Genomic DNA, 23,363 nt, shown 5'->3' on the forward strand with positions numbered 1-23,363 from the left:
ATTTTCAGACCATGGCATACCATAGATAACTGAAACAGTGGAAACCGAATCCACGGATACAGGGGTTCTACTGTACTGTATTATATAGATTTCATTATAATTTACAGAAATTTGTTTTCCCTAGATTGTTTATAAAGTATCAATCTTAATTATTCCTTTAGGTAAATCATAGGAAAATTCTTGATGGCGTATTTGGTGCATGTGGTGTTCCAGTTGAGAAGTTCCGTCCTATTTGCTCAGCAGTGGACAAGCTTGACAAATCTCCATGGGAAGATGTAAGAAAAGAAATGGTAGATGAGAAAGGTTTGGATGGTAATGTTGCTGATGTTATTGGAGAATATGTTAAGTTATCTGGCAAAGAAGAGCTCCTAGAAAAGCTGAAGAATGATGCGAGATTAAAAGATTCAACAGATGCTCAGGTAAGATTTTTCGTGACTCACAAAATCGTAATGACAATTGCAAACAAAACCGTACCACAGGCAGGGATTAAACTCATGGCGAGTGAGTTGTAAAACTCCAGGCCAGTGCATAAGCATGGAGTTTTACGACTCACTCGCCATGAGTTCAATCCCTGCCAGTGGTATGGTAAGTTTTTCATTTCTTATATTATCTAGTATTTCATATATTGTTTAAAAAATTCCCAAGAGCTATTCTGAAAGTGATTTTGTCCAAGTAAAATATGTGGAATGCTGGAAAAAAAGTAACGTGGTCCTCTAAACTGTGGTTTTTGATCGTGTTTTGTATACATAAATGTGGCAATTACAGCAGCAAAGGGCATATTTTTAAAAAGGTGACAGTACCATAAAGAAATGATTATAGAAATCCTTGTATAATATTATCTTAGATGCTACGCAGATCTAAGAAATGTCATGGGATCTGTCAGCTTATCAGAAGTGCTTAACCCTTAAACAGTCCAAACGTATATATATGTTCTTACGCGTAGCACCCCAAACGTGTATACACGTTTTATTTTTCCTGCCTTCATATTTGGCACAATTGGCCTGAGATGCCTTGTCAGCATAGAATGGGTCCTAACACTTAGTGTGCGCAGTATTAAAAAAATCTGGGACCACTTAGTACCTTGTGGGAGTGCCAGTTAAGGGCGCAGGCCGCCAAGTTACTAACGTTTTTTTTTGTTTTTTTTATTTTTCAACCGATTTATTTTATTTTTGGTGTACTTTTAGAGGTACATATGTAGAAGCATGTGACAAAGTTTCAGTATGATTGGCCAACAAACAACAGAGAAAAAATATAAACATTATTTTTATATATGGCAGCATGACCTGACAAATTGGCACTACGAGTGGCACTTCCGACATTCCCAACTGTTAGAATACAACTAGCACGACATTTTAACATAGCCATTTCATCTAATATATCTTATTATCAAGTTAAAAAAAAAATACATTTGACAAAATTTTTGGCATTCGCCAAAATATCTGCCTTTTAACCCCGCATAAAATCAAAAATATTTGAGATATTCCAAAAAATTTTGTCTCAATTTCAAACACACTTTGTTTTATATTGTCTGTGAAAATCATTTCAATACAATCATTAATAATGGAGTTATGGAGCGAAATAAGTGAATAAGTTACTTCCGAGATATAGGCCTAGAACGTCGGCCGGCCTACCGTCTCAAAAAAAAAATTTTTTTTGCGCGGAAATCGTGTTTTTTTCGGTGTATTTCTTAGTAAACTGATGTTCTAGTGCAGTTATCCTCTTCAAAACACCGTTTTCTATCAGTCACATACCAAACAATAGAAGAAGGGGACGAGGAGTAACTCATTTATATCGAATATTGCTGGTGGACTCTCGCTATATTATGGCCTACATCGCCGCCACCATACCTGATATAAATGACTATAATTTCTTGTAGAAACGTTGTAGAACATTGATTCTTGTACCATTGTGTTGCCAAAGAGTTAAGCTATTTTTCTGTATGAATAACTCATTTTCCATATTTTTTCGATTTTTTGGTGTATTTAGGCTCAGATTCGGCGGCCTCTCGGCGGCCTGCGCCCTTAAATTGAGCGCCAGCTAGAGCAAACATTGTGGCAAACACCAAGGATTCACTGATGTAATGTCATATTAACACTCCTCTTTTAAGAGGAAAGTAATGTTAACCCCAAGTTTAGGGTCTGTCCATCTCTGTATCTTTCTATCTCTATTCTCTGTCTTCCTCTGTCTCTGTTTCTGTCTTTGTCTCTGTATCTCTTTCAGTCTGTCTCTCTTTCTATGTCTCTCTATCTCTGTCTCACAGGTACACATAAATACAAGTATACATAGTGTAAATTACCTAGGATAACCCAAAAAATCCAGACAAAGTGCTGTACTCTGCTTGAAGATGTGAGTAAACGTGATGACGACGCAGTCTTGTGGCTCTCTCTGAGACAAAGAGCTAGACGGATAGACAGATAGACAAGGAGCTTGACAGACAGACATGTTTGTGTACCAGCGAAAACAAAATGAGGGCGATGCTCATCAAATATCACCTCTAATCTTTTCTTATCAGCTGCACTCTCCCCCACCCTCGTGTATGCTCATCAAACGTCAGCTCTTATCAGTTGTTATCTCATCTTATCATGTCACTGTCAGGGGTGGACTTTGTTTTTCATGCTTCAAAGGAACTTATTATTACCTATTATTATTATTATTTATTATCCACCTCCGCCGCCACCGCCGCCTCTGCCTCCGCCTCCGCCTCCGCCTCCTCCTCCTCCTCCTCCTCCTCCTCCTCCTCCTCCTCCTCCTATACTTCCACATATCCAAAACATTGCGGGGACATAAAAATACTTTGTAGATATTCCAAGACAAAAGTAAATGACTTAAGGCAAGTGTAAATGTCCACCTGTCAGTGTGTTTGTGACAATTTGAGTACAATTTCAGTACCTAATACTAGTGTCAGAACAAAGATTGGTTATAAAATGACAAGAACTACTACAAATTGTAATTATCAGAACAAAAATTACATAAAATATGAAAAATAGAAAAAAAGGTATATCGGCAACACTTCTGCAAGCGGCAAGACTCGATGTTGCTGTCACATGAGCATCCAGTACCAACTTCTCAGCCTCATATCTCCATAAGTACTGACCCTAAATTTTGTTTTTTTATTCTAAAATACTTTAAAAAATGTGCTCTTTTTTCTATATAATTTTTTTTTTTTTTTGTTTTTTCTCAAAATATTCAGGGCGCTGCGCGAGTGAACGTATATATACATTTTGACCGTTTAAGGGTTAAAGGTGGAATTTGATTGATATTCGTTTTAAGTAATTGATTGATATTTGTTATAAGTCATTCTATACAAAGTCAGATAAATGGGAACTTTGTCCATTACATTGTCAGTATAACCTTGTGTTAAAATTCTGATGTAGAGTTGACATTTTCATATTTCTGCTGTTAAAAACTTTTTTTTTTTTTTTAATATAAATTTACTTGTTTTTAATGCATATTTTGTCATTTTCTTGTTTACAAAGAACAATATGAGTGGTTCCAGTGACCCAAATACCTCTATTGAAAGTGATTAATTTCACATGATTGTTGCTACCTTATATTTTTTAGAGAAGGCTTTTTAAATTATTGATTTTCATCCAAGTGAATTTTTGCTAATCAGTAATTTTTTTTTTTTTCACAGGCTGGTCTTTCAGATCTTACACTTCTCTATCAGTATTGTAAGAGCTTGTCTTGTGATAACCACTTGGTTTTTGACATGGGCCTTGCAAGAGGTCTTGATTATTACACTGGAGTGATTTATGAAGCTGTGTTAATGGCTGGTCAGACTGCTAAAGAAGGTCCTGTAGGAAGTGTTGCTGGAGGTGGGAGGTATGATGGACTAGTAGGGATGTTTGACCCAAAAAAGAAGACTGTGCCTTGTGTAGGTGTCAGTTTTGGCATTGAGAGATTATTTGCCATTCATGAGCAAAAACAGCGAGCAGATAATGACAAGGTAAGTTATCAAGACTATAATGATCAAAGTTCAGACGGCCATGTGAACTGTGATGTCAGCATGCTTTTGTCAAGACAATTTTTTAATAAGTTATAGTGATAAGTAATGGCAAAGTAACATGAAAAAATTCAGTGAAACTGGTTAGCTAGACTTGAGTCCTAGAGGTGGGAAGGACAGTCCCTGCACTCTGAAGGAGGGGTGTTGATATGTGCATTTTTTTTTTTTTTTTTTTTTTAACTGTGACTCCAGGCAGACATTAACCAAATCTTTCAGTGGGCTGCAGAAAACAATATGAAGTTCAACGATGAGAAATTTCAATTGCTCCGATATGGTAAACATGAGGGGAAATTAAAACTTCATCAGAGTACAAAACAAATTCCGGCCACAAAATAGAGCGAAAAACCAATGTCAAAGACCTGGGAGTGATCATGTCGGAGGATCTCACCTTCATGGACCATAACATTGTATCAATCGCATCTGCTAGAAAAATGACAGGATGGATAATGAGAACCTTCAAAACTAGGGATGCCAAGCCCATGATGACACACTTCAGATCGCTTGTTCTATCTAGGCTGGAATATTGCTGCACACTTACAGCACCTTTCAAGGCAGGTGAAATTGCTGACCTAGAAAATGTACAGAGAACCTTCACAGCGCGCATAACAGAGATAAAACACCTCAATTACTGGGAGCGCTTGAAGTTCCTGAACCTGTATTCCCTGGAACGCAGGCGGGAGAGATACATGATTATATACACCTGGAAAATCCTAGAGGGACTAGTACCGAACTTGCACACAAAAATCACTCACAACGAAAGCAAAAGACTCGGCAGACGATGCAACATCCCCCTAATGAAAAGCAGGGGTGTCACTAGCACGTTAAGAGACAATACAATAAGTGTCAGGGGCCCGAGACTGTTCAGCTGCCTCCAAGCATACATAAGGGGAATTACCAATAGACCCCTGTCTGTCTTCAAGCAGGCACCGGACAAGCACCTAAAGTCGGTACCTGACCAGCTGGGCTATGGCTCGTACGTTGGATTGCGTGCAGCCAGCAGTAACAGCCTGGTTGATCAGGCTCTGATCCATCAGGAGGCCTGGTCACAGACCGGACCGCGGGGGCGTTGAACCCCGGAACTCTCTCCAGGTAAACTCCAGTGTAGGCATGCTTCTGGCAAGACAGTAATGGAGTAAATGATGATGAAGTATTTCTTCTTTTATAGGGTCACCCTGGCTCGGTGGGAAACAGCCAATGTGTTGATAAAAAAAAAACACATATCTGATTGAAGTACAGTTTAAGGTTTCCTTTTTTTGTATTTTAATGAAGGAAAATGGCTGTTAGCTCCTTGGTACTGGTTACAAGTAAAGATTTTAGTGTGGCTTTCCTGGGAAATTGGAAAGAAAAGTTAGTTTTCAGAAATTTGTAAAACATAAGAAAATATTGATTTCTTTTTTTTTTTTTTTTTAACAAACCGGCCATCTCCCACAGAGGTAGGGTGACCCAAAATAGAAGAAACACTTTCACCATCACTCCGTCACTGTCTTGTCAGAGGGGTGCTGATACTACAGTTCAAAACTGCAAATATCCCCACCCCTCCTTTAGAGTGCAGGGACTGTAATAATGAATGTAAATATCAATCAAAATTAGCCTAATAATGTTCGAGACAGGAAAAACTAGCAACTCTGTCAATGTAAAATGTTAAACAGTTTTGTTGTACCACTTAATTTATTTATTATTCTTCTATTATTTCTTAATTTTCTGCAGAGCTGTATGACCCTTATGGGTTTTAGTGCTTGGCTATAATTCTAATCTTAATTTTATCTTATAGCTCCGATCAACACAAACAGAAGTGTTTGTTGCTGCTGCATGTAAAGGAATGATACACGAGAGATTGAAAATTCTTGGTCTTCTACATGAAGCAGGAATTAAAGCAGAAAGTAGCTACAAAAATAATCCCAAGATCCTCAATCAGCTACAGGTAATCATATACTAAATATTTAATCTACTTAATACCAGCTTCTAAAGTGTATCAAATGTTTAATGTTTAGACTTTGTTGTAATGCATATATCATAGTTTAGAAATGAACCTACTCTAATTCTTAAGAATATATAAATTTGTTCCAAAATTCTGCTCATTCTTGACCATTAGCATCTGGGTAGTTCTGAAATACTTGTGTGTGTGTGTGTATAACAAATTCAGGCTTCTGTGCATTCCAGTGAACAAAATCCAGTCTGGTTATGGTCATTAATATAACTGGATTTCATACATTGGAGAAGACCCCTTGCTAATCAGATTTGGCATTTACATAGAGCAAAAAAATAATCAATAACAAAATTACAGAATTCTTTCTCTGAAATCCATGCGTGTTGTAAGAGGTGACTAAAATGTTGAGAGCAAAGGGCTAGTAACCCCTTCTCCTGGATAAATTATTAAATGTGGGATACAGCTGATGCAGTAAAAAAAAAAATATATATAGCCATGCATGTTGTAAGAGGCAACTAAAATGCTGGGATTCAGGGGCTAGTAACCCTTTCTCTGTAAATTTCTTCTTCTAGTCGCCCTGCCTTGGTGGGAGATGACTGGTTCAAAAAAATACACTAATTATTATTAAACATGACAAGATATACATGTTGCTGTTGCCAGTCAGTAATGCATTGTAGAAAACACAGCCTGGCTGGATAGGTTCACTTCAGATAAAATTATTCTCCTGAGAACTTTTACCTGCCACCCATCTTCTTTTCTAACATTTGTTGCAACATGCTTTTGGAGTTTAAGGGTTCCTGTTTATTGATACCATTTTTTCTTAATGTTTGTGCTCTTACTACTTGTCAGTGGAAGCATTTTATGTATTTAATACTTCCTCTTTAGGAGAAAATTATTTTAATGCAGATTAATATCTGATTTTTCTGTTAATTATTGTACCCACTTACAATTGAGTAGAGTGCTTATGGGTGCTCTAGCAGTCTTATTTTTTAAGCATCATTATATAAATATAATGCACATACTTTATTTTTTCAGTATTCTGAAGATAATGCAATTCCCCTAGTAGTACTCATTGGGGAGTCTGAAGTGCAAGAAGGTATAGTGAAGCTTCGAGACACAGCCACACGTGCAGAAGTGGCCATCAAAAGGGAAGAATTGGTAACGGTTGTCAAGCAGAGACTTGCAAATAAGTAAATGTGTAATGACTATTTGTTCAGTGTGAGTTTTGTAATATAATTTTAAACAAGTCCATATAAGCTGGATATAGCCAAATATTCAGCTTATAACTACTAAAATTTCTAAATGTTCTGAAGAAAAATTATAAAATTAAAGATAATGGCTAGTACAGTGGTCCCTCGCTTTTCGTAGTTCTCGGCAATCGTAAATTTCGCCAATCATAGGGGTATTTTCGTATAAACATGGACTCGTTTTTCATGGGTTGACTCGCGAATAGTAGTTTGTCCGGGACGCATAAGCACAGTGTGAGCCGGGGAGGATTCCCTACCCAGCCAGTCTGGCATTGTTTACCAGTGAGTGAAGGTCTCCTCAAGTGCTCCTACGAAATATTTCATAATATTCCACTCATTTTAGTGCTTGCAAGTACTAAATAAGCTACCATGGCTCGAAAGAAAGCTCCTAGTGCCAAGCCTGTGGTATAGAAGGTGAGAAATATGTACAGTGACAAAGTCTTGGGCCATTTTAGGGAAGTGTTAAAGAGATGCCAGAAACAGAGCTCTCTCCACAGTTATTTTGTGAGACAGGACTCCAGTGACTCTCATGGTGGTCCTAGTGGCATTAAGAAACAAAGAAGAGAAGTAACCCCAGAAAAGCAATTGGTACCTGAGGTGTTGCTGGAAGGGGATTCCTCTTCCAAACTGTAAACAATCCAAACTCTCTCCTCCTCCAGTCTCCCATACACTAAGAAGAACCTCCGATAAAGGTAAGCGTTATGCTGTTAATTTTTCATTCATCATTTCCCATTGTATTGTTTATGTACTACATGTATATTTCATGTAAAAAATTTTTTTGTTTTAATACTTATGGGTGTCAGGAACAGATTAATTGTATTTACATTATTTCTTATGGGGAAAATTGATTCGCAAATCGTAAATTTCGTTTATAGTAGCTCCTCCAGGAACGGATTAATTACGAAAAACGAGGGACCACTGTATATGAAATTCATAATTTATGAAGTGAGGGTTTTTTTTTTTCTTTGGTATGGGTAAAATTGTGGTGTTATGTAGGTTCAGTTGATGTGTCATTGTGAACCAAGAACTGGTTACGAAGGCCATCTCTTTAGTCCTTGGGTACATAAAAATATATTAAATTTTTTTGTGTGTTTTCTATATTTATTATTAATTTATGAGTTGCATTAAGGCTTTATCATTAAGGAAAAATTTGTGACTACAAAAATTCAGCAATTTGTTGGCAACAGCTTGCTTGTTGATTTTTATTATTTATTTCTCTATAGTTATCAATGAAAGAAAAGTAAATAGTTCATATCTGGTGAAACATTCCTCTTTGGTGAAGAATCAAATGCGATTTAGAGCATTAATTTACAACATAAAAAAACTGTAAAACACATTTGTAGATCTTAAAACAAATTCAAGGAATCTTTCAGAAAACCACCCATATCCCACCGAGGCAGGTTGGTCCAAAAAGAAAAACAAAGGTTTCTCTTAGTATTAATGTATACAGGTGGTGTTACTAGCCCCTTGCTCCTGGCATGTTGGTCACCTCTTATGACTTCCATAGGAAGAATTCTGCTCCACTTTCCCAAGGAATATGGTCATTAAATATGAAAGTATTCTGTGCTGAGGTTTATCTACCTGCAACTAACTTTGTGGTTATATTTTTTCTTATAAGTAGTAACATCAGTGGCTTGCTCCAAAATTTTGCCCATAAGGTATTTTTGTGTGGGTCACTGGCAGCAGCAGTTGAGCTGTTCAGGAAGTAGTTTAAAAACTCATGAGCAAACATTAGGACATACAGTGGACCCCCGGTTAACGATATTTTTTTACTCCAGAAGTATGTTCAGGTGCCAGTACTGACCGAATTTGTTCCCATAAGAAATATTATGAAGTAGATTAGTCCATTTCAGACCCCCAAACATACACGTACAAACGCACTTACATAAATACACTTACATAATTGGTCGCATTCGGAGGTAATCGTTATGCGGGGGTCCACTGTATTAGGAAATGTTTTAACCCCTTGATTATAATAGAAAATGTTTTGGTCCTGGGACCTTAGTCACTTTTTTAATGTGCCCTAATGTTTGCTTATAATCTTTAAACTACTTGTCATGTTCAGGCCTCAACATTATCTCAAGGAACAGAATAACATTGAAAACTGACCATAGGTATGCATGTTTAAAAGTAATTTCATACTGTCTTTTTAAAGGTAATACAGATAGTTCAGATAATTTGAACTGTAGAGGAATCTTCCATGGATCAATATTATACTATGACAGTTGACAAGGCAGTTAATTTACCCAGTTTTATGTAGATTCCTTTTATATTGAAAATCATTAATAAAATTAGAAATCAGTTATACCATTTTTTACAATGAATCTTAAATAAAGATTTTTCATACAAGACTTGACTTTTTTAAAGAAAACATTGAGGGAGAGAATGGGAATGAAGACAGCAGCACCTTAGTGCATAATGAAGCACACTAGCATTGTGGAAAAATGTTTGAGGATAGAGTACATGTAAACAATAATGGGTTACCAAGTACATAAGAATGTTTCTGATTCATTGAAGAGTCATTATGGAATTTGAATTTTTTATGGTACTGTACTTTAGTTTTACAGCTTTTCTGGTTTATGTAACAACAACATACAGGAAAGAAATAAATGGTATAAAATACCGACACAATGGAAATATAAACACTTAAGCAGTACACTGTGATCTTTTATTGACAACGTTTCGCCTACGCAATGGGCTTTATCAAGTCACAAACAGATCTATTTGTGACTTGATAAAGCGCACTGCTTGAGTGAAACATTGTCGGTAAAGGATCACATTATACTGCTTAAGTGTTTATATTTCCAACAACATACAGGAGAACCTTTTATAACATTTTTAACATGCATTTCTTGCTTATTGCAATATATCATTTTCATGTGAGAAATCAGAGTGAATGCATTAAAAATATGGCTGTCAGAAAGAAAATTAAAGTAAACATGGATCTGTGCTCCTATTCCTTGAATTAAGCCTGAATACCTTACATCCCCCCCACTCCCACAGGCACTGTATAATCCTATGGGTTTAGTGCTTCCCCATGATTATAATAATAATTATATAATATAGAATAAACATGTTAGGGCACTGAAAGATAGTTAAAAAAAAGTCTACACATTCTGAGTGGGACAATCTTTCAGAACTTACAATTCTCACAAAGTGTCAATGGGTGCTTTTCTCTTAGATGAACAGAGCAAGTAGAAGGCCTTTTTTACTTGAGATTTCCCCGATATCTTTATTCTGCCTTGCCCCTCTTTGAAAAGCTCCACCTTCAACAAAGGTTTATTATGATAACTGACTTTCTTTAGCATAAGAACCCACCCTTTGTACATTTTACCCTCATGGCAGCATCATTTCTATGTAATGCTGAACCTATACAGGTGGAAGATGACTAGTGTGTGAAAAAAATGCTGCTTTTATAAGATTTGTGCACTAAATGACCCATATGGGTTTAGCACTCATAATAATCTACATGTCTTTGTATCATGAAGGCTATAGAAGCAAAGAAGGTAAGAGACAATAGGCATCTGTAAGTCCATGATTAAGAAATATAGACAGCATAGAGATTTTAAACTGCAGACACCCATAATACTCTAGATCAGCATAATACCCAATGATGAATGACAGTGTCTAGAAAGAAAACTATGGATGGAGAGACATTTGATAAGGTGGTACCTATAATATAGTTAAACAAGCTAGAATAAGAAATGCGTGCAGACAGAGCATGGAATGGGGACATGATGAAATGGAAGGGCAACTACTAAACTCATCTGGGATACAAAAAAAAAAAAAAATTAGGCATGCTACAAGACCCTTGTAAGTTTAGCTGTTCCCAATGAATATAATGAAAAAAAAAAAGTGAAGTGACCTATAATCCCTTCCATTAAAGTACCTATAGATGCTGGTGAAAGGCTCCTGATGTAAGGTTCTAGAGCCACCCTCCCCTTGCGAGCAGGGGTCTTGACAGTGAAAGGGTTAAGCAAGGAGCTGTCCCTTGCTGATATTTCATGCGTACTGGACTAGTAGTGGGTTTGTGTCAATCATCTTTAATGTCACCTTTGCACCATTTATAACATTTTTAGTATATTAAAAATAGAACTAGGCATTAAATAAACATGGGTCGGAGAGCTGGTTGTAAGTCCGAGTGGTCGTTAACCAGGTAGGTCGTTAAGTGAGGAATACCTGTAGTACAGAAAAATGACTATTTAAAACTGACCTGCTATAAGAGCACCTGCCAGGCCTAATTTCTTTTTCTTTCTTAAGAGCTGTTTTTATCCCTGATATGGTTATTTTACTGATGTGTGCACATACAGTATGAAGGGCCCCACTTTACAGCAATTCGCTAATATGGACAATTCGAATTATGGCCAAAAATTTGTTTATACTGCTCCCTGATTCGCTATTACAGCATCCACAAGCTCCTCCATGAGCTCTGTCTCTCAAACATTTTAAAGTTACTGCATATTTTATACGTACTCTGATAACTGTACTTACAGTCAGCTGGGCTGTGGCTTTTACGTAAAACAAATAAACATAACTGTTAGGTGTGGTAGCTGGGCAGGCTACCACACCTGACTTCCTACAATAGATACTGCTCACCTCTCACCCTACATTAAGACTACAAATATTTTAAGGTAAGCAGTGAGTGTACTGTATGAGCATTTTACTTTTACTCTAAGGTGGCTTGTGGCCTGGTAGGCAAAGCTCTCTCTTCACAAGCTGAGGGTCCGGGTTCGATTCCTGGCAAGGGTGCAAACATTGGGTATGTTTCTTTACACCTGTTATCCTGTTCACCCATCAGTAAAATGGGTACCTCAGTGTTAGTCAACTGGTATAGGTCACATCCCAGGACAAAACTGACCTAATCTGCCAGAAATGCTCTGCATAACAAGGGCCATTCTATACAGTAGTATGTCACTGATATCAGCTAGGCCTGTATACCTTGTACATGTACTTGTAGAACTAAAGATTTTTTTTTTTTTAACAAGTCAGCCATCTCCCACCGAGGCAGGGTGACCCAACAAGAAAGAAAATCCCCAAAAAGAAAATATTTTCATCATCATTCAACACTTTCACCTCACTCACACATAATCACAGTTTTTGCAGAGGTGCTCAGAAATACAACAGTTTAGAAGCATATATGTATTGAGATACACAATATATCCCTCCAAACTGCCAATATCCCAAACCCCTCCTTTAACCCTTTGACTGTTTTCGACGTATAAATACGTCTTACGAGCCAATGTTTCTGACGTATATATACTCAATAATTCTAGCGGCTTCAAATCAAGTGGGAGAAAGCTGGTAGGCCCACATGTGAGAGAATGGGTCTGTGTGGTCAGTGTGCACCACATAAAAAAAATCCTGCAGCACACATTGCGTAATGAGAAAAAAAAAACTCTGAACGTTTTTTTGGAATAAAACGCCGACTTTGAGGTGTATTTTCGTATAGTATTTATCGTTGTATTCGCGTTTTCATGGTCTTAGTTGATAAAATGGAAAACATATTACAGAAATAGAGATGATTTTCATTATATTTACGATGAAAACGACCTTGAAACTGAGCTCAAAATAGCGGAAATGTTCGATTTTTACCAATGTTCAAGAGTAAATAAATCACACCACACGTCCAATACACGTCAACTGGGGAGTCTAATATTCTTTCACTAGTGCACTGATATTATTTATACCATTTTTACAATAATGCAGTCGTCTGCATAACAGTAAATTTTGTGTTTTTTTGTATGAATAAAAAATCAAAATAGAAAGCAATAATAATATAAAAGGGGCCTAGAGATGTGACTAATGAACAGAGCATATGTTATTTTAGTGCCACGAATGTCTACCTTGTTTATTCTGGACCCTATTTTGAAATTGGCATCTTTTTTATTTTGCGTGAAACTGGCCAAATTGCCAATTTCTGACCACCATATTGGGTAGTCCAAATTAGTAAATGGGAGGTTTCTTGTGCTCAGCTGATAGATAAAATGGAGTTCTAAAGAAATAGCTATGAGTTTGGTCAACTGGAACAATGGAATTGGCTGAAAATTGGGCTCAAAGTCGGCGAAATCGCCGATACGCATATGTCGCCGAGACCGCTAACTTCGCGGGAGCATAATTCCACGAGTTTTCGACCAAATTTCGAACTTTTGGTGTCATTACCATCGGGAAAAGATTCTCTATCATTTCATAAGAAAAAATAATTTTTTTTTTTTCAAAAATTGAGCGACATAGAATGACAGTTTCAGAGAGGGGCCTGAAACAGTCAAAGGGTTAAAGTGCTGGCACTGTACTTCCCATTTCCAGGACTCAAGTCCGGCTATATAAAAATAACCAGTTTCCCTGAATCCCTTCACTAAATATTACCCTGCTCACACTCCAACAGCTCATCAGGTCCCAAATACCATTCATCTCCATTCACTCCTAACACATTCATGCACGCTTGCTGGAAGTCCAAGCCCCTCACCCACAAAACCTTTACCCCTTCCTCCAACCTTTTCAAGGACAACCCCTACCCCGCCTTCCTTCCCCTACAAATTTATACGCTCTCCATGTTATTCTACTTTGATCCATTCTCTCTAAATGACCAAACCACCTTCAGCCCTCTAATACTTTTATTAACTCCACACCTCCTAATTTCCACACTCCAAATTTTCTGCATAATATTTACACCACACATTGCCCTTAGACAGGACATCTCCACTGCCTCCTCACTGCAGCATTTACAACCCAAGCTTCACACCCATATAAGAGTGTTGGTACCACTATACTTTCATACATTCCCTTCTTTGCCTCCATAGATAACATTGTTTTGGTCTCCACATATACCTCAATGCACCACTCACCTTTTTTCCTTCATCAATTCTATGATTACCCTCATTCTTCATAAATCCATCTGCTGACACGTCAACTCCCAAATATCTGAAACATTCATTTCTTCCATACTCCTCCAATTTGATATTCAATTTTTCTTTATCTAAATCATTTGATAACCTCATCGCCTTACTCTTTTCTATGGTGTTTTTCATGCCTAGCTCTACTGCTAACTTAATATATCATAGTGAAAACATATTATCAGGCATTTATATGCATTTAAGTGAAAAAAAAGGGTGATTTGTCTTACGGTGATTTTCGCTATACAGTGGTAGCCTGGAGCCTAACCTTCTGTATAAGAGGGGCCCTCCTTTACCTGTAATGTACTTCTATAAAGGTCTTGTCTATTTTTTGCTCAATGTTATAGATAAGGTGTTTGAACATGTCAAAATTTTGTCTATCATCTGCTGATCATTTAATCTCTCTTCCATCTTATCCTCTGCTGTCCAGGATTGGTCGTGTTCCAAATGGAATGATCCCAAGAACTCATGCGGGCATGTTGATCCCCACTCCTAAAATAAATAAATGAAATTAATTTTTGTAAGTGAATCATGCAAAAGTTTTTCTAGCATAGGAAGGATATTATAGGATAAACGAAAGTTTTGTTAAAATATATATACAGCTCTCCTCACTTAGCGACATACTCATTTACCGATACCTCAGACTTACGACAGGCTCTCTGAACAGTATGTACACCTAAATAACGTATATTAGAGCTGATTTCCTCTATTCTGTTTATTACAATATACAGTGCGCTATAAACATTTAAAAATATACCAGAAATGTTATAAATGGTGCAAAGGTGACATTAAAACAATATCAAAAGATTGTTGACACAAACCCACTACCATTAAAGTATGCTCCTCACTCAGCGACGAATTCATTTACTTACATGGTCTTAGGAACAGAACTCTGTCATTAAGTGAGGAGAGGCTGTATAAGTGAAAAACTGCTGCTTTCGTTGATATATATAGCATGAGTATATAGCATGAAACCTTAATAACACGACTGCAAACAAATCACAAAATGGGTGGGGCTCAAACTCATACCAAGCAAGTCCTAAAACTCAATGAGGTCAGTGTGCTAACCACTGGACCTGCTGCCTCTAATAGGATTTATCTAACTAGGTATATTTCTGTACACCATAGGGAGGTTGGCATGGGCCACCACTGTGACCACAAATTCAGGTTTTTGCAGACAAATCTCACACCAGTGTGGCTGTGGCATACTCTAGCATCAAAGCCACCGTCATGACTCGTGAAACTGAGTTTTAGGTCTCGTCTGCCATGAGTTCAAGCCTCGCCGGTTCTGTGATTTGTCTGTAATTGCATTATGGTTTCACGAGTCATGATGGCAGCATTGAAAGGACAAGAGCTAGAGCATGCCACAGTCATACTGGTGTGGGATCTGTCTGTAAAAACCTAAGTTTGTAGTCACAGTGGTAGCCCATGCTAACCTCCCTATAATGTATAGAAATATACCTAGTTGGATGAATCCTATTAGAGGCAGCTGGCATAGTGGTAAGCACGCTGGCCTGGTTCGAGCCCCACCTGTTCTGTGATTTTAGACTGGTTTAGCTTCCGTTTAATATCAGAATGAATACAGTAACATAAATGATGCTAAAATCAGCGAAACTTGAAAATAAAAAAAATTGAAATCAGGAGGCATGAGATTCTGAGCTACATAGGCATACCAGGTACTTAAAAGAGATCCACAGGTGATCATTGTAGATCATGTTCATGGAAAGCTCTAAACCCATGAGGGTCAATCAGTGCTCTACAGCAAATGTGAAAGAGATAGTAGAAAGGAAAAGGTGAAAATGTTGAATTAGAGATGAAGGTACCAAGGGAAAGACACAAAGAAAAATCACACTAGAATTAGCTGACTTTTCAGAAGATACATGAACGAATCCCACTCTATTGCTCTTTTGGTCAATCCTCTGAAAGTTGCAGATACTCAGCCATAGCTTTATCTGGACAAAGTAGACCATTGTTACACCAATCATAAATTATAAATGTCTAACCCTCTAGTACTTTTTGATCTTCCCTAGCCAAATGCCCTCCCAACACATAAAAGAGAAATTGCATTACTTTGAAATAGCAGTTTTACAAGAAAATCTGGGTGAAAAATTTACCTTCAATACCCTTTCATCTGAAAAAACAAGGTAACTTTTTTTGCAGTTGAAGACTATGATAGTAAGAGCATAATTTAAGCTAAATACTAATAAAAAAAATAAAATTTGAATTAAAAATAAGAGAGCAAATAATTAAAGATGAAGAGAGCATCTAATGTTTTAAATACAAGCTAAAACCATTTACAGTGCAGATGTAAGTGTAATGAATTATACAAAAAAGTATTAGCGCTTCTTTTTGATTATAATAATAATAATACAAAAAAGTATACATTACATTAGGTTGACAAAGAATATGAGGATGATTTTTATGGGCAAAGCCATGTAATAATACCAACTGTACATCTACAATATGCTTTTATTTTTTTTAATACATAGGCTGTTTCCCACCAAGGTAAGGTGGCCCAAAAAAGAAAAACTTTTACCAACTTTCACTCCACTGTCTTGCCAGAGGCACACTTACAGTACAGTTATAAAACTGCAACATTAACACCCCTCTACAATATGCATAAACTTGAATCAAGAAACCATACTCAATATAAGGAAACAGATAGCAATATACTTAAATAAAAGAAAAAGTAACATGTTGCATTAGAAATACAAAAACATTGTACCTAATTAAGATATACGGGCCAGAAAAATTGCAATAGTTGTCATTTTAACGTTTCATACCTTTGGGCTGAGGGTGGAAAAATACTTTTGGCCAGAGAGCAAAATGTAAAAAAAAAAAAAAAATTAAATGTATCTAGTGACGATATATGGGCCAGAAATTCTGAATAATTCATACCTTTGGGCTGATAATGGAGAAATACTTTTGGCCAGATGGTCGCCGATAAAGATGGTAAGTGCTGCCTGGTTTCTTGACGAAGTTGCATGGGATGTGATGAAGGTCAGCATTGTCCTTAGCTTCTTGAAGGACTTTTCTGGCTTGTTCCTGAAGAAAGCGCACTTGTTCTGCAATCACCTGCAGCTTATTACTTACGTTAGCATGTACAAAAGTGTCAGCCTGAAATGAGAATTCAAAATTGCTGTAAAGCACTTTTTTCTTCAATAAGCTTACAGGCTTCTCCTGCATCAACTTTATACAGTGGACCCCCGCATACCGATTTTATTCCGTGCAAGAGGGCTCATTGGTATGCGAAATAATCGGTATGCGAATGAATTTTCCCCATAAGAAATAATGGAAATCAAATTAATCCGTGCAAGACACCCAAAAGTATGAAAAAAAAATTTTTACCACATGAAATATACATTTCCCTACACACAAAGAGAAGGATACATGCACAATAGTAGAGTAGTACATGCACAGTATATATTGTGCATGTACTAGTCTACTAAATGAAGAATAAATGACACTTACCTTTATTGAAGATGCAGCAATGACTGATGAGACACTGTGTCCTGGGAGTGCCTTTTCCTCCTGAGTACTGTAGGTCCTGTTTGGCATTTTCTTCCAGAACAGGCCTTATCACACTGTGTATGTCACTACGATTCTTAAATCTCTCAAACCAACCTTTGCTGGCTTTAAATTCACCAATATGAGCACTAGTTCCAGGCATTTTTCCCTGTTCACCTGGGTGTTAGTCGACTGGTGTGGGTTGCATCCTGGGAGACAAGATTAAGGACCCCAATGGAAATAAGTTAGACAGTCTTCGATGACACTGACTTTTTTGGGTTATCCTGGGTGGAAAATCCTCTGGGGTTAATTGTTTCTTGGTATATTCTCAATAAGCCACACCAACAACAGTGCTACAGCAGCAGCAGACGATGCTACAGCAGCAGCAGCAGCAGACGATGCTACAGCAGCAGCAGCAGCAGCAGCAGACGATGCTACAGCAGCAGCAGCAGCAGACGATGCTACAGCAGCAGCAGCAGCAGATGATGCTACAGCAGCAGCAGCAGCTGACAGTGCTACAGCAGCAGCAGACGATGCTACAGCAGCAGCAGACGATGCTACAGCAGCAGCAGACGATGCTACAGCAGCAGCAGCAGCTGACAGTGCAGCAGCAGCAGCAGCAGCTGTACCACCAATAGTAGCGATGGTTGATTGGGGTTCATTATACAACCTGGCCAGCTCGGAGACACGCACTCCACTTTCATACTTATCAATGATCTTTTTCTTCATCTCTATAGTAATTCTCACCCTTATTGCTGTAGGGTTGGCACTAGAAGCTTTCTTGGGGCCCATGGTCACTTATTTTCCAGATAAAATCACCAAAAACACTGTAATAATACGAAATGTTACGATTGTATGCTTGGATGCTACCGCGGAGGCTGGCTGGTAAACAATGCCACCGGCGGAACATGTGAGGCTGGCTAAGGCGCACATTGGACGCGTCTCGGACGAACAGCGGTGAGCGGGTTTTTAAGCGGTATGCGAGGCAAAATTTTTGCGATTAAAGCAAGCGGTATGTGGATTAATCGTTATGTGATGCCAACGGTATGCGGGGGTCCACTGTACTTGTATTTTATTTTATAAAATCTTTAAAAAAACCTTATCTGTACAAACTTAAGTAAACTCTTATCAACAATGGGTTTTCCAACACTATTTTAATGGAGTGTGGTTAATTTTTGTTAAGAAGAAACTTATGCTGTCCATGATGGACACTTGATGCATTGCAACTGAGAATCATTGTAAGTCTTTCCAAGTGTAACACAGTTAATATGCAAGACTACTGGTAGTCAAATTTTAACATTAATAAAAAAATACATCACTGTATAAAAAAAAAAAGAGTAAAATATTTGACTAATAATAAAAATATTAATTAACTGTTTGATATTCATTATTTACCTGCCAAAATAAGTGATGCAATATTCCCCGAGTCCTTAGTAAGTAGCAAATACATATGAATATGCTTCATGAAGATAAATTTCATGTCCTCTACATGCACTTTATGCTGTGAAAGGTTTATGAAAATACAACTGCCAGACATATCAGCATGATACTCACAGCTCAAAAGCAAGACCAGCAAAAAAGAATGAAAATGTTGAATAATGAAAAGGTTTCTTTATTGGTTTTTCCTTAGAATGTTTCAGCAAAACTGTATTGTAATTAATGCTCTTAAAGTCTTACAGTATTTATGGATATATAGCTACTGTGCTCACATTATTACAGGTTACAAATACACACTGTTTTTATGATTTCTAAATACAGTGATACCAAGGTGTGGAATAGAGAGGAGTGTGTCCACTGAGATGAAGACCCATTACACAGAGGTACCTGGTGTAGCATCGATGGCTTACACACAAGGACAAATGCTCAATACAGCAGCCTTAGTCCACTTCACTGATGAAACTATTGGACATATCATTAATAAACTACCATATAACAATATACTATAGTTAATAACAGTACGGTACCTGAAAATAAAAGCTTTAAAAGTAGAGTACAGTAATTTTTCTTACCTCTCTGGTGGATACATGAATTTATGGTTGAATTCCTGTGTTATCTAGTGGTGACCCAGAATAATTTTTATTCTGAGTCACCACTAGCACTTTTTTACATAATAAAATAATAATAATGCAATGTATTAATAGTTTTTATTCTTTACTAACCTTCTGGATTTCCTTTGCAAGTTCTACTAAATCCAAACTATCCACCTTATTAGTGCGATGTGGACTGACTAATTCATATCCTCCTGGCACCGAGTCCATTTCCACAAGGTTTGCTGAAAAACAGAAATTGAATACAAATCTAGTCTGTTTTCATTGAAAACTACTGTATCCCCCATCACATATACAAACAAAAACAAAAACAAACACACATACATGTACAGTGGCCGCAAAAAAATCTATACATTTACAACGCAAAAAAATCTATACACGTGATTTTGGTGCATACATTTCACTTGCGTTTCCACCATAATAAAAGTGGGTGGAGCTTGTGATGACTTTGTGTACTGGAGCCCATCTTGCTCCATTGTTCCCCATTATGCCATGCTTCAGTGCTCTGCTAGAGCTCGTTGAGGTAGGAGGTTTGCTACTTTGTTCCTCATTGCCCCTTTTTTTCACCCAACCACAAACTTTGCCACGCTATATCTCCGCTCCAAGTGGTCAGAATGGGTTGAACTAAACTTGCAATTGCAGAGAAGGCCCGTGCATTTGCCCTATTAGAGCAAGGCATATCTGTGATATGCATAGCCATAGACCTGAAGGTGACTAGGATGGCAATTTACAACCTCAAGAAAGCACCGTACCACCCAGGAAATTGGGCTCTAGGATCCCCAAAAAGACTTCTCTTTGCACAGACAAGATCCTGAAGAGGGAAGTGTTATCAGATCCTGCCATAACAGCCCAGAGACCTCAAGAAAAAGCATCCTGCACTCTTGAAAGACATCACAGTGCGAACCATTCAGCACCGACTGCAAAAGGACCTGAAAATGCCTGCTCGACGTGCTGCCAAGAAACCCATGCTAACTGAAGCCATTAAGAAGAAACAGCTTCAGCTCTGCAAGAAGTATAAGGAGTGGACCTCAGACTAGTGGCAGAAGGTGATGTTCTGCAATGAGAGTACTTTCAGGCTTGTCAGGAGCGGCTCCAAGACCATCCGTTGTCCCAATGGTGTGTCCCATTATGACCTGCGGTACACTGTGAGGACAGTGAAGCACCCTGACACTGTTATGGTCTGGGGTGCTTTTAGTGGTTATAAGGGCAGGGGTGGACTATACCTCCTTCCTAAGAACATACAATGAAGGGAAGTAATTATATTGAGGTGTTAAGGGACCATATGCTGACATTTTGGTACATTCACGAGTGTGATTTTTTTATTCATGATGGTGCCCCTGCTCATAAGTCAATAGCAGTGCAAAAGTTTCTCAAAGAGAATAACATCAGTGTTTTGGAGTGGCCAGGCAATTTCCCTGACCTAAATCCTATCGAGAATGCCTGGCATGTGATGGAAAATGAGATTGCAAAAGCTCAACCCACAAACATCACAGACCTGCAGGAGGCACTGAAGAAGCTTTGGATCAAGATGGATGCCTCCTTCTTCTCCACCCTCGTCACTTCGATGCACAGGCGACTTTAGAAGGTGATAAAGAAAAAGGGTAACATGACCAAGTACTAGTTGGAAGCTAAAGGGTGAAAATAAAATGCATTTTTTCGTTTTATTGTCCAAAAATGATTAACGTATAGATTTTTTTGTGGCCACTGTATATATCAACACATTTTCTCTACAGTGTGATGAAGAAAGCTAAATATATACACTGGGGAAAAAAACGAATCTTTGAGCAACCAGATAAGCCTTCTCCAATAACAAAGTTTTCCAAAATGCATCTAGCATGCAAATAAAATACATATAGTGCAAAACAAAATTTAAAATTATCCCAGGTATAATTTATTCAAAACTTTCCACTGAAGTTTCAATCTAAGGACTCTGAATTACAATTTGACTTTATTGAGTTATTCTAAGTTGTCTTCATAATTTACCACCAATTTATATCTACGATAGTCACATGCTTAATGTAACCATAGTAAAAACAATGAACCTCATGGCTTGGTAGGCAATGCACTCGCCTCACACAGTGTCCGTGGTTCAATCCCTGGCACGGGTGGAAATGTTGGGCATGTTTCCTTACACCTGCTGTCCGTGTTCACCTAGCAGTAAGCAGGTACCTGGGTGTTAGTCACCATATATGTACCTGATGTTCCTGTTCACCTAAAAGTAGGTACCTGGGTGTGTCACCTTAAACCTGCTGTCCCTGTTCACCTAACAGTAAGTAGGTACTTAAGTCTTAGTTGACTGTTGTGGGTCGCATCCAGGGGAACAAACAATTTATTTTTCTTTATGAAGTACAAAAATGTAGTTTACATGTAATAAAATACTGTTAAGCACAAAAAATCCACTAGCATGCATGTGCATTTCGAGCAAGATTAAAAGAGCACTTTGGAAATAAGACAGACAGTCCTTGATGATGCAGTGACTTTCTTGGGTTATCCTGGGTGACTAACTCTCCCTACCCCAGGTTACCCTGGGTGGCTAGCCCTCCCTACCCTGGGTTATCCTGGGTGGATAGCCCTCCCTATCCTGGGTGGCTAGCCCTCCCTAGCCCAGGTTATCCTGGGTGGCTAGCTCTCCCTACCCCGGGTTATCCTGGGTGGCAAAGCCCTCCCAACCCTGGGCTATCCTGGGTGGCTAGCCCTCCCTACCCTGGGTTATCCTGGGTGGCTAGCCCTCCCTACCCTGGGTTATCCTGGGTGGCTAGCCCTCCCTAACCCAGGTTATCCTGGGTGGCTAGCCCTCCCTAACTCAGGTTATCCTGGGTGGCTAGCCCTCCCTACCCCGGGTTATCCTGGGTGGCTAGCCCTCCCTAACCCAGGTTATCGTGGGTGGCTAGCCCTCCCTACCCTGGGTTATCCTGGGTGGCTAGCCCTCCCTAACCCAGGTTATCCTGGGTAGCTAGCCCTCCCTAACTCAGGTTATCCTTGGTGGCTAACCCTCCCTACCCCGGGTAACCCCGGATTAAAAATCCCAACAAATCTTAACGTCAAGAGAACTATCTCAGTGTCATGGTTACGTGTCAATTTTAGTTACATAACTAACGTTGGAGCATATCTTACACTAGTTCTCCATTCTCTCCGCTGCGACAAAAGCATGCACAATACTGTAAGTTATTGCAGAACACGTGTATCATACCTGCTGCACCAGCTTCTTCTTGTAGTCTATTTAAAGCCATCTTTACAAGCTGTCAAGTTGCTACTGCTTCTCATTCTTGTTGGGGTTGTAATGGGCCACTGACAGCTTACGCCTTATATTGAAAATGGTGTGAAATACCGACAAGTTGAAGATTATGACACTGTATAGCCCTTGTGGCTTAGCGCTTCTTTTTTATTATAATAATAATAATAAATGAAGATTATGACACTTGTGCAACAGTTGGGTATCTTTATTGATGAAACCTTTCGCCTACACAGTAGGTTTCTTCTGTCAAATAAGGAGGCAGCAGGTACAGCAGCTCTATGGAGCTGATCTCTTCTCCAGGCTGAGGGACTGACCACCTCAAATACTTTATCTCAAGGGTTGATGGACTGATCACACATCTTTATTTCACTACTGTACCTGCTGCCTCCGTATTTGACAAAGAAAAGACACCTACCGTGTAAGCGAAACTTTTTATCAATAAATATACCCAACTGTTACACATACTTCAGGTTACGCCTTATCGAACCCTGCTTCCCGGTGTACCT

General features: G+C 38.3%; 2 protein-coding genes across 5 annotated transcripts in view; one reads left to right on the forward strand and one right to left on the reverse strand.

Annotated features, from left to right (window-relative positions):
- The window catches only part of HisRS (histidine--tRNA ligase), a 26,543-nt gene extending 17,015 nt beyond the window's left edge, over window positions 1-9,528 (forward strand). For all 3 annotated transcript variants that reach the window (XM_053782426.2, XM_053782427.2, XM_053782428.2), the window contains 4 exons: window positions 162-419; window positions 3,635-3,946; window positions 5,775-5,924; window positions 6,966-9,528. In XM_053782426.2, coding sequence (XP_053638401.1) covers window positions 162-419; window positions 3,635-3,946; window positions 5,775-5,924; window positions 6,966-7,124 — 879 coding nt within the window. In that variant the 3' untranslated portion in view covers window positions 7,125-9,528. The remainder of the gene's footprint in view (window positions 1-161; window positions 420-3,634; window positions 3,947-5,774; window positions 5,925-6,965) is intronic.
- LOC128692996 (uncharacterized protein C1orf50 homolog) overlaps window positions 1-22,990 on the reverse strand; it is a 25,930-nt gene extending 2,940 nt beyond the window's left edge. Inside the window, exons 1-4 of one of the 2 annotated variants that reach the window (XM_053782429.2) lie at window positions 22,813-22,962; window positions 19,734-19,846; window positions 16,966-17,184; window positions 8,351-14,559 (exon numbers count right to left, since the gene is read on the reverse strand). In XM_053782429.2, coding sequence (XP_053638404.1) covers window positions 14,392-14,559; window positions 16,966-17,184; window positions 19,734-19,846; window positions 22,813-22,852 — 540 coding nt within the window. In that variant the 5' untranslated portion in view covers window positions 22,853-22,962 and the 3' untranslated portion in view covers window positions 8,351-14,391. Of the gene's footprint in view, window positions 1-8,350; window positions 14,560-16,965; window positions 17,185-19,733; window positions 19,847-22,812 lie in introns of those variants that run through there. The other variant, XM_053782430.2, reaches the window with a different exon arrangement.
- Window positions 22,991-23,363: the final 373 nt, after the last annotated feature.

The sequence above is a fragment of the Cherax quadricarinatus genome, chromosome 38, assembly GCF_038502225.1.
Source record: "Cherax quadricarinatus isolate ZL_2023a chromosome 38, ASM3850222v1, whole genome shotgun sequence".
Classification (NCBI taxonomy): domain Eukaryota; kingdom Metazoa; phylum Arthropoda; class Malacostraca; order Decapoda; family Parastacidae; genus Cherax; species Cherax quadricarinatus.